Below are 22,715 nucleotides of genomic sequence, written 5' to 3'. Positions count from 1 at the left end.
TATCCTTCCTATACAGATCTTCTGTATATTCTTGCCACCTTTCCTTGATCTCTTCTGCTTCTGTTAGGTCCTTGCCATCTTTGTTTTTGATCACACCCATTTTTGCCTGGAATTTATCTCTGATGTTTCTGATTTTCTGGAAGAGGTCTCTTGTCCTTCCTATTCTATTATCTTCTTCCGCTTCTGCGCATTCCTTGTTTAAAAATAATTCCTTATCTCTCCTGGCTAACCTCTGGAATTTTGCATTTAATTGGGCATATCTCCCCCTATCACTGTTGCCTTTTGCTTTCCTTCTTTCTCGGGCTACTTCCAGTGTCTCAGCAGACAGCCATCTTGCCTTCTTGGTTTTCTTTTTCTTTGGGACGTTTTTTGTTGCCGCCTCCTGAACAATGTTGCGAACTTCTGTCCATAGTTCTTCCGGGACCCTATCTACTAAATCTAGTCCCTTAAATCTATTCTTCACCTCCACTGCATATTCGTTAAGAATATTAGTGAGCTCATATCTCACTGATCTGTGGGTCTTCCCTATTCTCTTTAGTCTGATTCTAAACTGTGCAATAAGAAGTTTGTGATCTGAACTACAATCAGCTCCAGGTCTTGTTTTTACCGACTGCATAGATGTCCGCCACCTTTGGCTACAAAGGATGTAGTCAATCAGATTTCGGTGTCCACCGTCTGGTGAAGTCCATGTATAAAGTCGTCTCTTAGGTTGTTGGAAGAGAGTGTTTGTTATGCACAGTGAGTTGTCTTGGCAAAATTCTATCAGCCTATGTCCCGCTTCATTTTGTTCTCCCAGACCATGCTTGCCTCTAACTCCGGGTGTCGTTTGACTACCCACCTTAGCATTCCAGTCTCCTGTAATGAAAATAACATCTCTTTTTGGTGTACTATCCAGTAGGTGCTGCAGATCCTCATAGAACTGATCTACTTCTGCTTCTTCAGCATCTGTGGTTGGGCCGTATATTTGGATCACTGTGATGTTAAATGGCTCACCCTGAATTTGAATTGAGATCACTCTATCGTTTTTTGGACTGTATCCAAGCACTGCTTTATCCACTTTATTATTCATTATGAAGGCTACTCCATTTCTTCTGTGGTCCTCTTGTCCACAGTAGTAGATCTGGTGGTCATCTGATGTGAAGTGGCCCATTCCAGTCCATTTCAGTCCACTGACACCCAAAATGTCTATATTTAATCTTGACATCTCCCCAATAACCACATCCAATTTGCCCTGGCTCATAGATCTTACATTCCAGGTTCCTATAGTGTGTTGATCTTTAGAACATCGGATTCGTCGTTCACCACCAGCACCATCGGCTGCTAGCCGTCCTTTCGGCTTTGAGCTAGATGCGTCATCACGTCTGGGGCTAGTTGAACTTATGCTCTGTTCCTCCCCAGTAGCATTTTGACTGTCTTCCGACCTGGGAGTCCCATCTTCCGATGGTATACTGACATATCTCTGGTTGTACTGATCCATTTAGTTTTCATGGCAAGAATACTGGGGTGGCTTCCCGTTTCCTTCCCCAGGGATAATAATAATGACTTACCTTACAAGGCTGGTATAAGGATGATCAACAATGTATATGTTTTTTAATGCAGCAAATGATGCTGTTTGTGTGCTTGGATTGGTCTAGCACATATTCCCCTGGCAATGAAATGGCCTTTTTGGGGGGCAGGTGATGGGGAGGGGAACCCTTCTGATGACTGCTCTAAATTGCAATTTCACTGCTCAGCCCTGCTGGGAGAATCTGCAAAGGGGGGAAATGGTTGCCAAAAGTGCTCCAGATCCCCCAACCCTCCCTGTAATTCAGTCAAATGCTGGTGAGCTTCTATTCTCACACACAGACGCCATCCTTACCTCACCCTGCCCCAGGTAAATTAAATTACCTCTTACACCCCTGAGGGCTGGGAATCAATCGAAATGGTCAGAGGCGGGGGGGGGGGGGAAGAGGATTAAAAATTCATTTTGTTCGATGATCAAACGCATTTCCACTTTGCCCTTGGAAAGCTCAAAATGAAATGTCCACTGTATCGAGTGAAATCTGGCCATTGCAGAGAACCTCGGACCAAGTTCTGTTGTAAGCCTAACCAAGGCAAATTCCCCAAAGGACATCCCTCCAGGTAATTTCTTTGAACTGTATACCTATAAATTTGACCCCTGCAGCAGAAGGAGAAAGCAGCAGCAGCACCGTCTTACACATTAAATCTCTCTTTCCTTCCAGCGAGGATTCCTGCTTTCTGTTCGCTTGAGAAATGCATCAACCGAGCGCGGTGGCGTTGACCTGATATACTTTTAAATTAAAGAAATGCTTAGAAGAGGGAGGGGGACCAGAAAACCCGCACACATATAACTGTGCCATGTAATTAGAGGAAGTCACGATTGACAATTTCAAAGCCCATGCCCCCAGGAGGAATTGGCGGCATGGTTTCCCCTCAGTCCTCTGCCCCCAACATCTATACACAAAAGAGAGAGGTTTCAGCAGTAGGGAAATAAGAGTCGGGGGCTAATGAGAGCTTCCAATCCAGAATCTGATGAAGATCAACCCCATGTGCTACAAATGGTAGGTAGCCATGTTGATCCATTGTGGGGTGGGGCAGATCCAAAAGCCACAGTATACCTGCCAAGGGACCTCTGGATCCTGATCAGAGCTGGAGAAAGAATCAACTAATGATTAGGTTTTATATTTTCAAAAAGATAAAGCAGATCGTATTAATGGGGGAAGCAGGCATTATTGCTTCTGTGTTCCAGTTGCCCTAGCTGCATCCAGAAAGAGCAGTCAGACAGAAGATGGAGCAGATGAAGATGATCTCTGTTGCTCCACAGGGCAGGACTAGAACCATGAGGTGGGAAACACAGAGAGGCAGATTTGGGCTAAACATTAAGAGAAACTTCCTAACAGTCTGAGCTGTTTGGCAGTGGAACAGGCTGGCTCAGGAGCAGTGGTGCAATTAGGTAATTTTAGAGGCTGGGCGTAATGCTCTTACAAGGACCCCCCACTCTTTAGATGCTGTGGTTACAAGATCCTGCAGTGAGATGACCTCCAAGGGCCCTTCCAACACCTTGATTCTACTGAGGTGAACACAATTCCATCTGCTTCTACTTTGTTCCAACTGTTCATAAGCAGCAGTCATAAACATGTTCAGCTCCCCCACCCCTTGTTTTGTTTAACATCCAGCCTGATCTGGAGAACTAAAAAAATTGCTCCACCAAAAATGACATTTTTGGTTACATCTAGCGAAGGTATTACTCAACTGTGCCTTAGCCATCCAGAACAACAACAAAAAAATGGCACAAGCTGAAAGTACAGAGCAAAGCAGCGAGCCAAGCTGTACTCTCCTGTCCTGCCTCCCCACTTGCTAGCCAGCCTGTAGGACACCCCCCCGCCGTTGTCACCAGCTCCTCCTCCTCCTTCTCTTCCTCTCTCATCATGATTCCCAGTTGCTTGCGTGGCAGGCGGAGAGCCAGGGAGCAAGCAGGCCGCAGCATCTCCTGCTCCTCCCCCTCCCCACCACCATTGCCTGACCCAGAGCGAGAAGCAGGTAAACAAGCAGGCTGCCATGGAGAAGAGGAGGAGCGACTCCAGGGGCTCTTCCAGTGGGCCCCTCATGGGGTGTGGGCCCCCAGCAGGTGCCTGACCATGCCCCCATCAAGCCAACTTCTCACAGGTGTTGCTCACATACCTTCGATAGGCAGCAAAATGACCTGGGAGTGGTCATACGCAATTACATTGGCATAACGGTTTTTCAGCTTGTTGACCTCAAGGTTGGAGTGCTCCCAAGTGAACTGTTGACCAGGATCAATGGACTAGAGGGACAGAAAAATAAAATATCACCGTATATCTATATATGTGTTTTATCGATTGATTTATTAATTATCCACACTTATATATCTCTTTCCACAGAGTTATCAAAGGAGTGAACATGCAATATCATTGTCACAAAAATGCAACAACACAACCATAAAATAATAAATAAATACTAATCAGCAATAAAAGTACATGCTCTGCTGTGCGCTACAGACCATAGCTGGCCGGGCCACACTTCAGGGAAAGTGCCTTTAGATGGGTCTTGAGGAGACATCTGGACATCAAAACTGTGTGGGCCTGTCTAAGGACCGTTGGTAATGCGTTCCCAGAGGGTGGGTGCTGCACCTTCAGAAGGGCTCCCTCTGATGATCACAGAGATCAGGTAGGGATGTAAGGGGTGTGGTGGTCCCAAGGTAACCTGGTCCCAAGTTGTTTAGGGCTTTAAACGATCTGTCTATCATCTATCTTTATATATTGATTAAGTGAAACACATCTGCTCTCTGCATTCTGTTCCAAAGTCACATTGGAGCTAAAAAGCTGCTAACCCTCTGTTCCTTTCTTCCAAGAACTGTGACCTTAACACAATTAATTGGTGCAACCAATCAATGGAAGCTTTCATTGCAAAGTAACAATGCATTTTTTGTGAACAGACTCTCTTGGTCCTGTGCCTCTCTCACACACACAAGCTTGAGTGAAGGAATGCGAGCTGCTACATAAAGTGGTGGGGGGAGTGATTTGACACTGGTTGGTATTGTGATCCAGTGATGGACAGCTTTTGTTGTAGATGCTGCATGCGCAACTCTGCTGGGATTGTGGCTGGCATATCCATAGTTGTCTCTGAAAATGTCGATCAACTGGTGATCTGCTCTTTTGGGGTCTTATGGTTAATGGTTTTTAGCTGTTTCAAACTGTTTTATAGTTTTGTATGTTAAAAGTTTTGTATACTGTTTTATCATGTTGTATTTGAGGATTTTCATTTTTGTGAACCACTTGGAGAGCTTTGGCTATTGGAGGGTGTGTGTGTGTGTGTGTGTGTGTGTGTGTAGAAATGTACTTAATGTAATGTACATGCCCTTCACTTCCATGGTCACACAAATTGCCTGTTAAACTACCCACCATCTTACATGGCTTTTGAAAGAAAGAAAAAACATCATGCAAACTCATGGAGAAGAGGTTTATTGGTAGCTATGTAGCAGCCATATCGGGGGTCAGACTAAGTAGCCTCATGCAGTCTCATGCTTCATGTTCTTGCTGAGCTCTTTCTCCCTGGAATATATTGCTGTAAGCTGACGAGACACAGGAATTCCTTGTCTTGTCAAAGGTCATACAATTGTATATCTTGTTCTCTGCTGTTCTCTTCTGTTCTCTCCTTATCATGGCTACCCTATAACCCAGTTCTTGTATTATAAACAATGGTGCTAGGAGGAGAAATGTTGAGGACTGCAACCCCATGCGAGAGGAGGAGGAGGAGCCGTTTCATATGTGTCACAGTGTCTATAAAACCAATGTGCTAATGTAAATCGGGGCTTCTGGCTCTTTGGAAATGATTCCAGCCTTAAGCCCGCGCGTTAAATAGAGAAACTCTTTTTCCTTCACTCCGTGGTCTCTCTGACTCTGGGTTCTGCAACAGCTATAGGCCAGGACAAATAGATGGAACTGTTGAGTTTAGAGGCATTGTGCCTGCAACTACAAGATGCAGAAGACAAAACACAGCGGAAAGGTTGTTGGTTCTGAATTTCCAGGGGGGCACCTGGCTGGCCACTGTTGGAAACAGGATACTGGGCTAGATGAAACAGACTGCTTTGGAAGATGCTGGATTCTCTTTTGTTGGAAGTTTTCGAAAAGAGGCTGGGTGGCCAACTAACAACAGTGCTGTAGCAGCAGATTTTCCTGCACCAACAGGGGGCTGGACTGGATGACCTTTGAGGTACCTCCCAACTCTACAGCTCTACAGCCTTTGGTCAGATCCAGTATGGCTGTTGTTAGGTTCTTGGAAGGACTTGAGTATGTTCAGTGGATGCTGATGGCTCCAATGTCAGTGGGGCGGTGAATCCGCTCTGGCTTTCAGTCAGAACTCTAAAGGAACTATCCAAGGTGTGTCTGCACCTTGGAGAGCTCCTTTAGAGTTCTGACTGAAACCCAGAGAGGATTTACCACCCCACTGACATCAGAGCCACCAACCTCCACTGGGTATGTTTCGCTCAGGGAAGAGACTATTAAGAGAGAATATGATAGCCATCTTTAAATATTTGAAAAACTATCATAGATATGATGGAGCAAATTTGTTCTCTGTTGCTTCAGAGAGCAGGACCCAAATTAATGGACTGAAAGGACAAGAAAGGGAATTTCGACTAAACATTAGGAAGACCGTCTGGACTGTACGAGCTGTTTTAGAGTGGAACAGCTTCAGATGGTCACGGACTCTCTTTCATTGGAGGTTTTTAAGCAGAGCCTGGATGGCTACCTAGTAGGGATGTTGTTTCCTGCATTGGGGTCGGGGGTGGGTTTGGACTGGATGACCTTTGAGGTCCTTGCCAAGTCCATGATTCTAAGGTGATATATAAGCAGGGCTATGCATACTCTTTCAGTCAGTGTCAATATCAAAGTTCCACAGTGAGGAAAAGAAAATGTACATCCAACATAAATTATGTAAATCAGGCACCAATCTTCTGTTTTGCAGAACTCATTTTTGTTTGGCTGGGGATGGATAAAGGCACCCAGAATCACACAAGGCACCAAAATCCCATCGTCCCTGCCCCACATGACTGGAAAGATTGCTCAACCCCTCCCACTTTGCCTCTGCAATTTGGCTAAGCAACACCTGCATGCTTTGAAGCCCATCTTCATGCCCTGAGGACTAGAAACTTGCATTTTAAAAATCCAAATCCAAAATCCCATGCTTTCATTTTGTGAACAATGAACGCACAAAGATATGGATGAGGCAATGGTAGCACTACCACACCTATGAGAACTAAAACCTATCTCCCTTACTCTCCCACACCCAGTGTTTCCTCAAGTAGCTTCCATTCGGTAGTCTCCATGGGCGTCTGATGAGCTGTGGAGCTGCTCCTGCTGAGGTGCTAAAACCCTCACACCCTGGTGCTGTGATCCCTTCTTAACTAATGGATATTTGTACTGCTTCAGCCGTGCACCTCGTTTATTCCATTAAGGGTGATGTTATTTGTGTGTGTTTTTAAGAATATTCCAGATCTGTAGCTTAGGAGGGGGCTGCCCTGGAACCAAGCCCAAAGCACTTTTGGATATTATATTATGCAGATTAGCTGCTGGGGTGGGGAGGGAGGGAGGAAAATTGGCAGAGACAGTATATTAGCTTTCTCCTTGCTTGCTTGCCTTGCCCAACAAATGCCGAGATGGGTTAGAAAGATCCCAGAAGAGCTGAGAATCGCTTCCCATCATCTTCCTGGCGATTAGTAATTCATACACTATAAAAACCGCTCAGAGCCTGCTGCCAAAAGACTTTGCTGGTTAGGGTTTTTTTTGAACAGTTGGAATTCAACCACCTGTGCCTTCCTCCATCTCCACAATTATGTGGGAGGTTTTGTCATCCCCTCTTGCCCTTTCTATCATTAAGCCCTGTGTGAGATTTTCTCCCTGTTCCTCCAAGCTCTCAGCTGCCCTGCCTCCTCAATCCCTCCCTATCTGGATGCCATATGTTACGTTCTTCCCCCAGCTAAACTGACTTTTCCCTCCCTGCACAGAAGCTGCTGCGATTGTCAACATTCTGTGAGTGATCTGTCCCCGCCCATGGTGGTTGTAATCCATCTGAACATTCTGTGACGTCACAGAAGAAGGGGGGGGCTTGAAGATAAGTGGCAACTAGTTATTTTAGCCTATCTATGGTTGTATACATTTCTAGACTAGCATCTCTTTCTGCATTATCACACAATTTGTCCAAGCAGAAGAGGAAATCCTATAGAGATTAGGCCTGAAGAGATAAAATTTCGGAGCTTAGAAATGGTTTAAATAAATACAAGCCTCTTCAAATTATCTGCATCATGATATCAAACACACAACAACATTAGCAATCATGATAGAAGAGCACAGTTAAAAATGGCAAAACAGGCTGAGATACTATGCAAATTAAAATGCCTGGGCAAGTTGTTGTTGTTGTTCAGTTGTTCAGTCGTGTCCGACTCTTCGTGACCCCATGGACCATAGCACGCCAGGCCTCCCTGTCCTCTGCTCTCTCCCGGAGCGTGCTCAAGTCCATGTTCATTGCATCGGTGATGCTATCTAGCCATCTCATCCTCTGCCATCCCCTTCTTCTTTTGCCTTCAGTCTTTCCCAGCATCAGGGTCTTTTCCAGGGAGTTTTCTCTTCGCATTAGGTGGCCAAAATATTGGAGCTTCAGCTTCAGTATCTGTCCTTCCAATGAGCACTCAGGGTTGATTTCCTTTAGGGTGGACTGATTTGACCTCCTTACAGTCCAGGGGACGCGTAAGAGTCTTCTCCAGCACCACAGTTCAAAAGCATCAATTCTTCGGCGCTCAGCCTTCCTTACAGTCCAGCTCTCACAGCCATACGTTGCTACTGGGAAAACCATAGCTTCGATTAGACGGACCTTTGTCGGCAAGGTGATGTCTCTGCTTCTTACTATGCTGTCTAGGTTGGCCATAGCTTTCCTCCCAAGGAGCAAGTGTCTTTTAATTTCATGGCTGCAGTCACCGTCTGCGGTGATCTTGGAGCCCAAGAAAATAAAATCTGTCACTGCTTCCATTTCTTCCCCTTCTATATGCCAGGAAGTGATGGGGCCAGATGCCATGATCTTCGTTTTTTAATGTTGAGTTTCAAACCAGCTTTTGCACTCTCCACTTTCACCCTCAACAAGAGGCTGTTGAGATCCTCTTCGCTTTCTGCCATTAGGGTGGTATCGTCTGCATATCGGAGGTTGTTGATAATTCTCCCAGCAATCTTAATTCCGACCTCTGATTCATCCAACCCGGCGTTTCTCATGATGTACTCTGCATATAAGTTAAATAAGCAGGGCGACAATATGCAGCCTTGTCGTACTCCTTTCCCAATTTCCAACCAAACGGTTGTTCCATGTCTGGTTCTTACTGTTGCTTCTTGACCCTCGTACAGGTTTCTCAGGAGACAGGTAAGGTGGTCTGGTACTCCCATCTCTTTAAGAGTTTGCCAGAGTTTGTTGTGATCCACACAATCAAAGGCTTTAGCGTAGTCAATGAAGCAGAAATAGACGTTTTTCTGGAATTCTCTTGCTTTCTCCATGATCCAGCAAACGTTGGCGATTTGATCTCTAGTTCTTCTGCCTCTTCGAAACCAGACCCTTACCAAAATAAGTAAATGTCTTAACTTGCCCCCCACCCCCAATATTGTAAAGTAGGCACCTGATGCCCCTCTTTAGAGAGTGCATTCCATGTGGAATCCACATGGAGTAGAAGATCTGAAAACCCAGGTAGGTTGGTAATCTAATGACTATAAAGTTCCTTGCAGTGAGAAGCAAGGACCCAATTTTCCTGTCAGGTCAGAACTAAACGTTATGAGAAACAAGGGATGTTGATGGAAAATAGCCACATGTTGGCTTCTCCCTTTTCCTCTGTCACATCAAGGACAACTTATCCTAATCAGTGCTCAGCAGAGTGTTCTCCAGTTCAGCTTTCACCTCTAAATTCCTCCTCAAGGTAGAAAATTGAACAAAGAACCCCAGCCAATCAGGGATCATATACTGGACTGGACAAGATGTTGTCACAACAATATGTAAGCAATCAGAGTTCTCTTAAAAAAATCTGTTAAGAATTGCTTATGTATAAATCTGTAAGAATATGTCCAAATTCAGTACAGACCTACATACACAATGCAATTACACTACAAAAACTGACTGACGAATTTGAACATATACATTCAACTCATAACAGAAAGAAACTCCTATACCTGGCAATACCTTCCATTATATCTCATTTTCATAGAATTAATGAAGCGGGCCCCAGAGGTTCTAATTGCTATGTGCCATCTCTTAGAAGGATATATTCTGCCAAGTTGGACACTTTGGCTCTGTTCCAAGACCTCACTATTCATTCTTTTAATGAGGGAGGAACACATTCTTGCCACTGCAATTACTATTTTAGCTGCAGTTAATAAATTGCATACAAGCAGGTGCTCAGCCAATTATATTAAAGTACATGCTGATATCACTAAGGGAAAATGAAGACTGTTAAAGAGAGGGCTTCTTGTAGGTCAGATGCTAGTCAACAAGGGTTCTTCTTGTGGTCAAATCCTAGCCAACCAGGGGTCACTCAAAGGCTTGAAGGTTAATCAGCTAAAGGAAAGGAGGGTGCGTGTGTTGACACAATGGTCTGAGCTGGCATTATCCCTCTCATATAATGATAGGGCTAAACTTTGGCATCTTATTTCATCTTCAAGGCATATTGGAGTTCTTCATATTGATACTGTTATCCCAGTGTCTGAATGGGAGAGTCATTTCTGCTCCCTTGTTTATGATGAGGCAGTTAGACCTTCATCATTGCCAGTGGACAATTTAGTCCTCCCGCATTGGAAACCCACCAATTACCACAATGGATTAAAAAATCAGGAGGAATTCCATTAATCTCAGGGGCCTTTGCCCTCTTTGACTTCCTTAACAAAAGAAACTGGGACCCATTGTTTGTTGTTGTTGTTTATTCGGTCAGTCACTTCCAACTCTTCATGACTTCATGGACCAGCCCACGACAGGAAGCTCTGGCGTGGGCTGGTCCATGAAGTCACGAAGAGTCAGAAGCGACTGACCGAATAAACAACAACAACAAACATTGGGCCCCAGTTTCTTTTGTTAAGGAAGTCAAAGAGGGCAAAGGCCCCTGAGATTAATGGAATTCCTCCTGATTTTTTAATCCATTGTGGTAATTGGTGGGTTTCTACTACAATAGATCAACAGTTGACCACTGCTTCCTCCTGAATCATCTCCCACCACATAACTCTCTTCATACTGCCTTTGTAGATTTTCGGGCTGCTTTTGATTCCATACCTTGGACTCATCTTTGGCACAAAATGGCTCTTTTAACTATGGATTGTAGGCTGCTAAGGAGAATTCAGGGGCTGTATTCTAGTATATGGGGTTCTCCACACAGAGGCTTTTTATCCAGCAATTTTATTGGGGCTTCTGCTTCTGGATTCTTTGTGGGATTAAGATCAGCCGTTTACATGTACTTCCCCCCATTTCACCCTTTATCTGTGAGTTCTATAGCTCTACAGCCACTAGAAGGCACTGTTGTTATAGCACCACTTCCTCTTTACACAGACAAATTCAAACTGATTTAAACCGCTTCTTTTTATTAGCTCATTATTTCCGTTTCAAATTAAGCCACGGAAATGGTCGGAAACCATGGGAGAGCCACTGGAGGTTGACGACGTCATGTAAAGGACCTGCAAACTTCTGTGAGTAATCAATCTCAGTCACAGGATAAAAGCCCCATGTGGAGAATGTCAGAGTTACTACAGGGGGCAGTTTATTAGAAGCCCTTACTGTGAATAAGGGAATGCAACAGGGGTGCCTGCTGGCACCACTTTTATTTAATTTGTATCTCATATAGTTTCCTTTTCTTTCTGGTATAGAGCTTTTTCCTCTCTGATGAAGAGGTAGAGGTATTTCTATTATATGCTGATGATGCTATTCTTTTGTTGTGTACCCAGTTAGGGACTTTGGAGAGCTTTACATTCATATTGCACTAGGGAACTTTTACAAGCTAGCTATCCCAAAACTAAAATTCTAGTGTTTGGGAAGAAATGGGAAAACTACTGATGGAAATTGGATAACCAGTTGTTGGAGCAGCTTGACTCATATAAATATCCTGGTCCGCTCATTTGAAAGCTACTGCACTGGTGGCTAATGTAACTGCTAATGCTATTTTGTGTTTCTCGGCTGGATCAGGTGGGAAGTTAGCGATGACCTTGCTTGAGCTATATAAACCAAATTACTGTCCCAGCTCCTGTATGAAGCCCCTGTGTGGGATCACTCAGATATCATGCCTCTGGAACTGGAGCAGCACAAACTTCTGACGAGAGCCCCAGGTGTGCCTAGATCCACTCCCATGGCAATTTCTGAGGGGAAACAGCCTGTTGTTTAATGGGAACCTTAACCCAGAAGGCTGCTATTTATTTCTGGGTTAAGGTAATTTTTCAACAGGCCTCTCCTCCTGTTTTACTGGCATTTGAAGACATGGGGACAGAACCATGGGCCACCAAAATGCATGAAACCATTTCTAAACTGGGTTTTCCCATGGACTATTTGATTGCAAGGGGCTATGCCCATGCCCATTCGGAAGTCTCCAGAAGTCTGATTGATGCTGACTTCCAGACTACCACTGCACTAGTGGCCAAATGTTGTTTGAACATGCTGTATAAACATTTTAGAGCCCTTCTTGGGAAATTGCCCCCGTATCTGTCTTATCTATCTATATGCTTTCAGATGGCTCTTAACTAAATGCAGACGAAACACCCTGCAGTTAATGGACATACAGGGATGCGATAGTAGCCAATTTAGGGCACACTGTCCAGTTGGATGCCAGAAGGTAGAGGACCTGGTTCACTTTCTTTTGGAATGCCCATCATATCAAGATCTGAGAACTTGGTAATTTGATACCCTTACAGCAGAGGTAACTCCTCTTTAAACAAAACCTTATTTCTCTTAGCTGGGACAGATTATTTTGTGACACACCGCAATGCTAAACTTGTTAAGTTGGCTCTAGGGAAGAGGAAGCCTTTTATTTCAACAGATGACAATATAGGCTATTGAGTTATTTTAGCTAATAATTTTTAATGTTGTGCTGTGCATTGTCCCACCCTGACAGAGGCAACCACATCATGACACAAGGTAAGTTGTACTAGACATTACAGAAGGAACGGCTTCCCGTTTCAGCAGCAGGCCCACATTGTTCATAACAGGGTCTTTTTAGTGGTGGCTCCTGGGTTATGGAACTCCCTCCCCACTGAGGTGTATATGGCTTCAGCTTTGCAAGTATTTAAATGGGTTTTAAAAACTCATTGATTTGGGGTGGTTTTCTCTTGAATTCAGTCTTTTAATCTCTGCATTTTTTAAATGAAGGCGTCATTTCTTTTATATATTATGTGTACTGTGTTACCCCTTCATGGATCACTGCCTTGTTGTGGCAAAGGGGCTTGTGTAACTCAGTGAAGCCATAAGCTATGCCATGCAGGGCCACCCAAGACGGACAGGACATGGTGGAGAGTTCTGACAACATGTGGCCCACTGGAGAAGGAAATGGCAACTCACTCCAGTATTCTTGCCAAGAAAACCCCATGGAACGTATCCCAAGGCTAAAAGAGATGACGCCGGAAGATGAGCCCCTCAGGTCATAAGATGCCCAATATACTACTGGGAAAGAGCAGAGGGTATTTCCAAGTAGTGCCAGAAAGAGTGAAGCAGCTGGGCCAAAGCCTGTGGATGTGTCTGGTGGTGAAAAGAAAATCCGATGCTGTAAAGAACAATATTGTTTAGGAACCTGGAAGGCAAGATCAATGAATCACGGTAAGCTGGAGGTGGTCAAACATGAGATGACAAGATTGAACATCGACATCTTGGGAATCAGCGAACTAAAATGGACAAGCATGGCCGAATTTAATTCAGGTGACCATTATATCTACTACTGTGGGCAAGAATCCCTGAGAAGAAATGGAGTAGCACTCATAGTCAATAAAAGGGTGGGAAAAGCAGTACTGGGGTACAATCTCAAAAATGACAGAATGATCTCAGTACGAATCCAAGGCAAATTATTCAACATCACAGTAATTCAAGCCTATGCCCCAACCACTGAGGCCGAAGAAGCTGAGGTTGATCGGTTCTATGAAGACCTACAACACCTTCTAGAACTAACACCAAAAAAAGATGTCCTTTTCATCATAGTGGATTGGAATGCTAAAGTAGGAAGTCAAGAAATCACCGGGATAACAGGCAAGCATGGCCTTGGTGTACAAAATGAAGCAGGACAAAGGCTAATAGAGTTTTGCCAAGAGAACACGCTGATCATAGCAAACACGCTTTTCCAACAGCACAAGAGGCGACTCTACACATGGACATCACCAGATGGTCAATATCGAAATCAGATTGATTATGTCCTTTGCAGCCAAAGATGGAGAAGCTCTATACAGTCAGTCAAAACAAGACCTGGAGCTGACTGTGGCTCAGATCATGAGCTGCTTCTTGCAAAATTTCGGCTTACATTGAAGAACGTAGGGAAAACCACTAAACCATTCAGGTATTACCTAAATCATATCCCTTATGAATATACAGTGGAGGTGAGGAACAGATTTAAGGGATTAGACCTGATAGACAGAGTGCCTGAGAAACTATGGACGGAGGTCTGTAACATTGTTCCGGAGGCAGCAACTCAATCCATCCCAAAGAAAAAGAAATGCAAGAAAGCAAAGTGGCTGTCTGATGAGGCTTTACAAGTAGTTGAGGAAAGAAGGGAAGCGAAAAGCAAGGGAGAAAGGGGAAGGTATACCCAAATGAATGCAGAGTTCCAGAGAATAGCAAGGAGAGACAAGAAGGCCTTCTTAAATGAACAATGCAAAGAAATGGAGGAAAACAACAGAATGGGAAAGACTAGAGATCTCTTCAAGAAAATCGGCGATATCAAGGGAATGTTTTGTGCAAAGAAGGGCATGATAAAGGACAAAGAAGGCAGGGACCTAACAGAAGCAGATGAGATTAAGAAGAGGTGGAAAGAATACACAGAAGAACTATCCAGGAAAGATCTTAATGTCCCTGATAGCCATGATAGTGTGGTCACTGAACTGGAGCCAGACATCCTAGAGAGTGAAGTCAAGTGGGCCTCAGGAAGCATTACTAACAACAAAGCTAGCGGAGATGACAGTCTTCCAGCTGAGCTATTTAAAATCCTAAAAGATGATGCTGTTAAAGTGCTGCACTCAATATGCCAACAAATTTGGAACACTCAACAGTGGCCACACGAGTGGAAAAGGTCAGTTTACATTCCAGTTCCAAAGAAGGGCAACGCCAAAGAGTGTTCAAACTACCGCACAATTGCGCTCATTTCACATGCCAGCAAGGTGATGCTCCAAATCCTACAAGCTAGGCTTCAGCAGTACGTGAACCGAGAACTACCGGAAGTACAAGCTGGGTTTCGAAGAGGCAGAGGAACTAGAGATCAAATCGCCAACATTCGCTGGATCATGGAGAAAGCAAGAGAATTCCAGAAAAACATCTATTTCTGCTTCATTGACTACGCTAAAGCCTTTGATTGTGTGGATCACAACAAACTCTGGCAAACTCTTAAAGAGATGGGAGTACCAGACCACCTTACCTGTCTCCTGAGAAACCTGTACGAGGGTCAAGAAGCAACAGTAAGAACCACACATGGAACAACCGATTGGTTCAAAATTGGGAAAGGAGTACGACAAGGCTGCATATTGTCGCCCTGCTTATTTAACTTATATGCAGAGTACATCATGAGAAACGCCGGGTTGGATGAATCACAGGTCGGAATTAAGATTGCTGGGAGAATTATCAACAACCTCCGATATGCAGACGATACCACCCTAATGGCAGAAAGTGAAGAAGATCTAAAGAGCTTCTTGTTGAGGGTGAAAGTGGAGAGTGCAAAAGCTGGTTTGAAACTCGACATTAAAAAAAACTATGATCATGGCATCTGGCCCCATCACTTCCTGGCATATAGAAGGGGAAGAAATGGAAGCAGTGACAGATTTTACTTTCTTGGGCTCCAAGATCACCGCAGAAGGTGACTGTAGCCATGAAATTAAAAGACGCTTGCTCCTTGGGAGGAAAGCTATGGCAAACCTAGACAGCGTAGTAAGAAGCAGAGACATCACCTTGCCGACAAAAGTCCGCATAATCAAAGCTATGGTTTTCCCAGTAGCAATGTATGGCTGTGAGAGCTGGACTGTAAGGAAGGCTGAGCGCCGAAGAATTGATGCTTTTGAACTGTGGTGCTGGAGAAGACTCTTACGAGTCCCCTGGACTGCAAGGAGGTCAAATCAGTCCATCCTAAAGGAAATCAACCCTGACTGCTCACTGGAAGGACAGAGACTGAAGCTGAAACTGAAATATTTTGGCTACCTAATGCAAAGAGAAAACTCCCTGGAAAAGACCCTGATGCTGGGAAAGACTGAAGGCAAAAGGAGAAGGGGACGGCAGAGGATGAGATGGCTAGATAGCATCACTGATGCAATGAATATGAACTTGAGCATGCTCCGGGAGAGAGCGGAGGACAGGAAGTCCTGGCGTGCTATGGTCCACGGGGTCACGAAGAGTCGGACACGACTGAACGACTGAACAACAACAACAAAGCTTTTATATTGGCTCTTATGCTTCTGCCCGGTTGTACAGGGCTTTTGTTCAATTGCATTTTATATTTTTATTCTTACGTGAGGAGCCTTGAAGGACAATGTCACCAAGAATGGCCTATAAATAAGTGAAAAATAATAAGGGGTTGAGACTCTACTGGGCTTCCTCCCAACATTGATCCACCCAAAGATGTTCATGGCATTTCAGAAATGGACAAGAGGGGGATGCCAGGGACACCCTTTATAAAGCATGTCCAAGCTGCAGAGACCACTTTATAAAGGGCATAAGAGAGATTGAAGCATACAATCATTGTGATGGAAGGGACCTCGAAGGTTATTTATTTAACGATATTTATGAATCACTTACATTAATGAAATTTTAAAGTGATATTTATGAATCTCTTCATAAAGAAGAAATTTTTAAGTGACGTACAGAGGACAGGGTTACCTTCTTGGAAAGGCTTGATGGAAAAGGTATTTTTTTATAGTAAGTGCTGAAACCCCAGAAAGGGTTGGCACCTGCCTAATTTCTAGTGGTAGGGAGTTCCAGAGAGTGGGAGCTATAGTACTAAAGACCCTATTCCGAGCCACAACGGACTGAACTTCCAAAAGCGTGGGTACCACCAGGAAGGTATTTCCCAATGAGCTCAGCAACTGAGCAGGTCAGCAGGGGATCAGATGTCAGGAGTGCCTCTGAGCATAGGCAGTGGCAGAGTAGCTCAGATTCCAAAGAGGACCCGCAAAACATGGGGGAGGAAGTTTCCCAGACTCTTCCAGACAGGAAGAGACAGACTCCTCAGGTTTCGAAGGCCCAGCTGGATGGAGAGGCCCCTTTTCAGCCCCCCCCCCCCCATGTGAGAGACAGCGAACAGGGAGAGGCGGGGCTTGGAGATCCTGAATTCTCAGACGCCAGGTGCAGACGCAGAGCCAAGAGAGAGATGGCCGGGGCGGAGCTTAGACGGTCTGCCCGATTGGCCCGGCGGGAACAGCTGCGCTTGGAGGCCTCACGAGAGAGAGGGAGATGCCCCCCCTTAAGTTAGGAAAGCGTGTCCACCTTTTCTCAAATGGTGGGCAACTTTCAATCTTCGTAGCTTCCCCCTGAACTCCCTGAAGGCATTTCCTTTGTAGACTGTGAGTTACTGACAATTTGCATCTGTATGACCCATTGAAGTAAAAGGATTAAAGAGCTGTGGATAGAAGCCTCTTGTCTGTGTTTTGATTTGGGTTCTGAAGTTTACAGCAGGGGCAAAAAGGGAAACCTGACATCAAGCAATCTCAATCAATTAAGTAGTCCAACCCTCTGCTGATGCTGGAAATCAGGTTCCCTGATAGGTGGCCCATCAGCCTCTGCTTAAAAACCTCTGACAAAGAAGATTCCACCACTTTTCAAGGCGGTCTGTTCCACTGTCAGACAGCTCATACCACTGGGAAATACTTCCTCAAGTATAGTCAAAATCACCTTTATTGTCATTTGAACCCCTCAGTTCAGGTCCCAGCCTCCAGACCAACAGAAAACCAATTTGCTTCCCCATCTGTGTGACAGCCCTTCCAATAATTGAAGACAGCTGTCATATCTCCTCTAATGGTCGCTCCTCCAGCTAAGCATACCCAGCTTTTTCAAGTTCCAGGCCCTTCACCATCTTTGACACTGTCCTTATTTTTATATAATAGAAGGATTAAAAAACACACACACATCACCCTTACAGTCAAAAAGAGTTTACTTTAAAAGTGTGTGAGAGTCAAAACTACTTGGGCAGCAGGGAGGACAGTGAGGAGAAAATGGGAAGTCTGCAGTGTGAGGATTCATAAGGACTAAGAACAGCTTTGTTTCTTGGGGTTGGGTATGAAGCTAGAAGCAGTGAGGCAGTGAGGTAATTAGAGCCTGGACTTAGTGGTTTTATGCAACCCTCCCAGTTTAGATGGGCATGTTTATTACTTCAATTGTGAAGCCCATGACTAATATTACTCTTCTCTTTCCACCAGTGATGTAGCGGAGCCAGGACTCACAGGGACACAGCACTGGCACTGTTTGATTGGCAAGGATGCTGACATCACCTGCCACCCCACTCAGACTTGTCCGTTCCTTCTGAACTTAGCTGTAATCCTCACAGTAGCCGGGAAGAAATGGATTTTCCTGGCAACAATATATGGCTTTCTGTTATGATGCAAAGTATTTTGGGGTGGCTTGGTCTCGAATGGGCAATTCAGACCCGTTCACTTTACAAAACACCTGCACCTGGTGGAGATAAAAACTCCTAGGAGCGGTTTGCTGATATGGATTGACACAGCTGCCTAAATTTTTTGACTCTCTTTGGTAGCGTGGCCATGGGGACTATCGAAATTTATCACTATACCACTGCTTCCCACATACATAGAGAGCACCACCATTCAGTGCTTTACCACTGCTTCTACATTCCTGATATGTTACAGCAAAAGAGAGAGAGAGAGAGATGATCTGAGCATGTAGTTTCACATCTTAAACTCACCTTAATCCTAGCATCAGCATGACTGCGCAGGAATAAAATGGGAGCTTGCTTCTGCTGCCCTGATGCTGAACACATTTACTTGGGAATAAGCACGGTTTTGTTGTAGAAAAGGGTAATTTTTTTAAGTCGAAAGAATAAAATGAGAGTCTGTAATCATGTACATGCCTGGTTGGCAGCCCTCTGGCAATAAAATGTTTTTTAAAAAGAATATGAAAGGATTCTGTGGTGACCAGTGTCAGCCCTGGTTGGCCCTAGCTGTACCACTGGCTAGAAGATAGTTTTATTGAGCTGGGGAGCAAGGTATAGAGAACGTTTTGACCTCTGTTAGGAGTCAGCCCTTCCTAAGCCAAGGTAAAGCTTGAGAGATACAGAACTGGCTCTGAGGGGCAGGGCTGTTGTGAGGCCCAGGCCCCAATTTTTTTTCTCAGGGCCCCAGATCAATTCCCCAGGGCCTTGCGTATCCATTCATGCCAATGGAAGTTTTCTTTTTCTCAGTTTAATTGCCATGCTGGGGGTGATTTTCAAGGGGGATTGGAGCTGGGGAAGGAAGGGTTAACTCTCCCCTCCCCACATGCTGCAACACGCACACCCAATATTTCCCTGCTTGGCAATTAAGCTTAGGGGGGAAAAACACTTTCCCCATTGCTTTGGAATGATCTGAAGCAGGGTGCACATAAAATTGAGAAGTATTTATTTTATTTGAGATGACTTGGGTGAGAAATTAATTGGCTGGCTTTGCCTCCTGTGAAATTTAAATAAATCCTAGTAATTATTTCGACATATTCATATACAGATAGAAATCAACATAGGCACATTTTATGCAGATCTGTGTCTTATGGGCCTGGACCCTGAACCTTTTGCGTGCCTAGTAATGCCACTGCTGAGGAGGCTTATCAGAAAGGGAGATTTTCACTATAATATAGTGACACCATGTAGCTCCACCAACCCTGCCCCCTGGGTCTGTACCCCCCATGACCTCCCCCAACCTGTTGTAGCTTTTGGCTCCTTGTACCTCATATTCCTGAGAGAGTTTGAGATTGTTGTTGGCTTTGAGGTGGTCCGCGTGTTCCGCCAGTTCTGAAATGGGGATCGGCGGGTGGTTGAGCATGCCTAGGGGGTGAAGAAAGGGGAAACGCAGGGAAGGAAAAGTTCTCCTTCAGTTAAAGCCATATGTCTGTAGTAAACAACACATATTAGAAAGGGTGGGAGATAGTGGAAAGAGAAACTTGAGGGCTTGAAATTTTGTCCTTGGAACTCAAAGGGAAAATGGAGGAGTTCTGCCCCATGATGGTCCCATTCTTAACATTAATCGAAAAAAGTGTGTTCTATCTTGGGGGATGAGGAGAAAGGAAAATGTAAAAGACAAACTAACAAAGAAAAAAAAGAGAGAGAAGATTCTGACAGTAGACACTTGGTAGCAATTTCAAATGGTGAAGTTACGAGGTGGGGGGGAGAGTTAACCACCGCACAGCTGTGAGCCCCAGAACTCGTTCTTCCTTCTCAAAATTAACCACTGCTCCAAATCATCTTGCCCTTTCGAATTCTGGCAGCCACTTGGCCTTTAGCTCCAAAGAACATTTCTGCTCTTTCAGTCAAATTTACAGCTTGAGTGGTTTGTGCAGAAATGGGGTGGGGGTGGGGGTGGGGAGTTTAAAATCAACTCAGCAAATTGAATTTCAATATTACAATATTATTAAGGAGCTACATTGGAATCGGTACACAAGATTGATGACTGGAGCTCCAAGGTGAGATTAAGGGAAGGCAGAAATAGCAAAAGGGGAATGAAATAGTATTAAAAATATAAATAAAGTAAGTTTCCACCCCCTGCTTGAGCTTATAGCAGGAATGTGCACACAGGAAGTGAGCTTCGCTGGGGGAAAATGCCCACATTACAAAGTTAAGCTGATTTATTGTGGCACAATCGTACGGCTATACATCCAAAGAAGCAGGTTATTACCCACAAAACTCTGCAACATAGATCAGTTACAGCCCAATTGTATGTTTGCTTAATCCGCAGTACAATATATCCCACTGATTTCAGTAAGACCGCATAGGATTGCTGCCTTAGAGCCATTCCACACATTACTCCAAAGGAGATGGTAGAATTGTGGACTGCATTACACCAGATTACTGCAGGCGGGGCATGTGTGCGTTTCATAGTTTTGAATATTCTCCCTAAGTAAAAAGCTGCTTGCATGTAGAAAGCTAGCAAATCAAAAATCCCATCCCTTTTCTCCTACCATGCTGGTTTACTGAATACAAGGAGTTTTGCTTAACACAAGGAAGCATGCAAAAATACACCCCCCCTCCACCCGTAGTCTGAAGCTGTACAGTTATGCTCTTATGGCTTCTTTAACAACATCACTCCCCACCTTGGGAACTGTAGTGATGCAAAAGAGCTAAGTGCCACCCTTAGCAAGACATGTCAATTAGACATGACAGTTAAACTGGTTTAAGTTTGCAATGCATAGGTGACTCCCGGCCCGTTGAAATTGCTCTCATAGATATCTAGATGGGAAAAACACATTTTGACGTTAGGGTTAGTTTTTTGGTGGTGGAATGTGTGTGTCTACGCTCCAAAAGTACCACAGCAGCTCTGCCTGGCAAGATCCAGTGGCAAGGGTGTCAGGAGCCATGGGAAACATGTTGGGGGTCACAGGGAGTGCATTTCTCCCCAGTTAGCCTTCTGAGAAACCACCACAGTGCCTTGGAAATGGTAAAAGGAGAGGTGTGAAGATGACAGGGAGCCATGGAGAATTTTGAGCCCTACTGGGTGTTGCGTGATTAAAGGCATCAGCAATCAGCACAGTAGTTAAAATAACCTGGAAACTTGAATAGAGATGGCAAAAGCTAGCACTGTGTTCACCAGTTTTACAGTGTGCTTTTGAAAAATAGGATGTTCTGAGTTGGTTTCCTTGCCACCAAACTCAGCAAGGAAAGACACTGCATTGGAGAGGTGGAAGTTGAGATAGTGGGACTTCAAGCCCCCATTATGAGTTTGGGCAGCAAGCCTGTATGAGTGCCAGAGAGCATACAGAAGAATGACAGCTGACAACTTACAGCTAGCAATCTACACCACAGAGCTTAAAAGCCAGCTTTGGTGTCATGCCCTACCTGGAGGAGGATTCGTCTGAGGAAGAAGAGGTGTGGAGAGCCAACACAGTGAGCCCCAGCCAGAGCTCAGGAAGGAACAGGAGGCCTTGGTGACAGTCCTCCCCTGGAAACATTGCAGGAGCAACCGGGCCCCTCTCGAGCAGTTCCTGAATGCTGGAAGCAGAACCAGAACCAGTTGATCCACCCCTCTGAACAGCATAGAATCAGACGGGAGCAGCAAAAGAACAAAAGGAAGCCACAGCGTGGGGCCTCCCTTAAAAGCAGCACGCTGACCTAACTAGCCAGCTGTGCTGATTAACGACCGGCTATAAATTCAGCCCTGCAGACGCCAACTCTCTGCTGCAAACAACAGCGCCTTAACCGTGGCTTTGGTATTCCAGGATATCAGATCTGACAGGCTCCTCGGCTACCCATCTGGACAATGCTTTCGGACACCCGCCGACTGGCCTTGACGCTTGCTGAAATGGACACTGGTGAACTGACCCCTGGACTGCCTTGACCTCACCTCTGCCTTCAAACCCTCCTCGGAACTGCTGTGTATGACTTTGGACCGAACGGGTTGCTCTCTCGCTGCTGCTCCTGGGACTATCTACGCCTTGCCCAAGGCCCTGGCCTGCATTGAAACAGGACATTTGGTGTGTGCATTTCCTCCACTTCAATTTATTTATTTGTTTGTTTGTTTATTTATTTAATTAATTAATTTCTATACCACCCAATAGCCGAAGCTCTCTGGGCGGTTCACAAAAATTAAAACCAAACACACAATAAAACAATTTAAAATATATAGAATATTAAAACCACAATATAACAATACAACCACAATAAAATCTAGCAGCAGTGCAGGAGTTTAAAATATAGATTTAAAAAAGCAAAGATAAAAATTTAGAAAGCTAAAATGCCTGGGAAAATAAAAAGGTCTTCACCTGGCGCCGAAAGGAATACAATGTAGGCGCCAGGTGAACCTCACTAGGGAGCTCATTCCAGAGCC

The 22,715-nt window shown here is 44.7% G+C and overlaps 1 protein-coding gene across 1 annotated transcript in view; it reads right to left on the bottom strand.

The window, feature by feature from the left end:
- Positions 1 to 22,715, bottom strand: part of LOC146334064 (receptor-type tyrosine-protein phosphatase S-like) — a 256,868-nt gene that overhangs the window by 48,467 nt on the left and 185,686 nt on the right. Inside the window, 2 exon segments of the mRNA XM_084824914.1 lie at positions 3,682 to 3,805; positions 19,626 to 19,723. Of these exon segments, the coding sequence (XP_084681040.1) occupies positions 3,682 to 3,805; positions 19,626 to 19,723 (222 nt within the window).

This window comes from Heloderma suspectum, chromosome W (assembly GCF_057233095.1).
Source record: "Heloderma suspectum isolate Gila_16-S chromosome W, 16-S_ref, whole genome shotgun sequence".
NCBI classification, from domain to species: Eukaryota; Metazoa; Chordata; class Lepidosauria; order Squamata; family Helodermatidae; genus Heloderma; species Heloderma suspectum.
The sequence above is the reverse complement of the archived record's forward strand: the minus strand, read 5'-3'. Positions and strand labels throughout refer to the sequence as shown.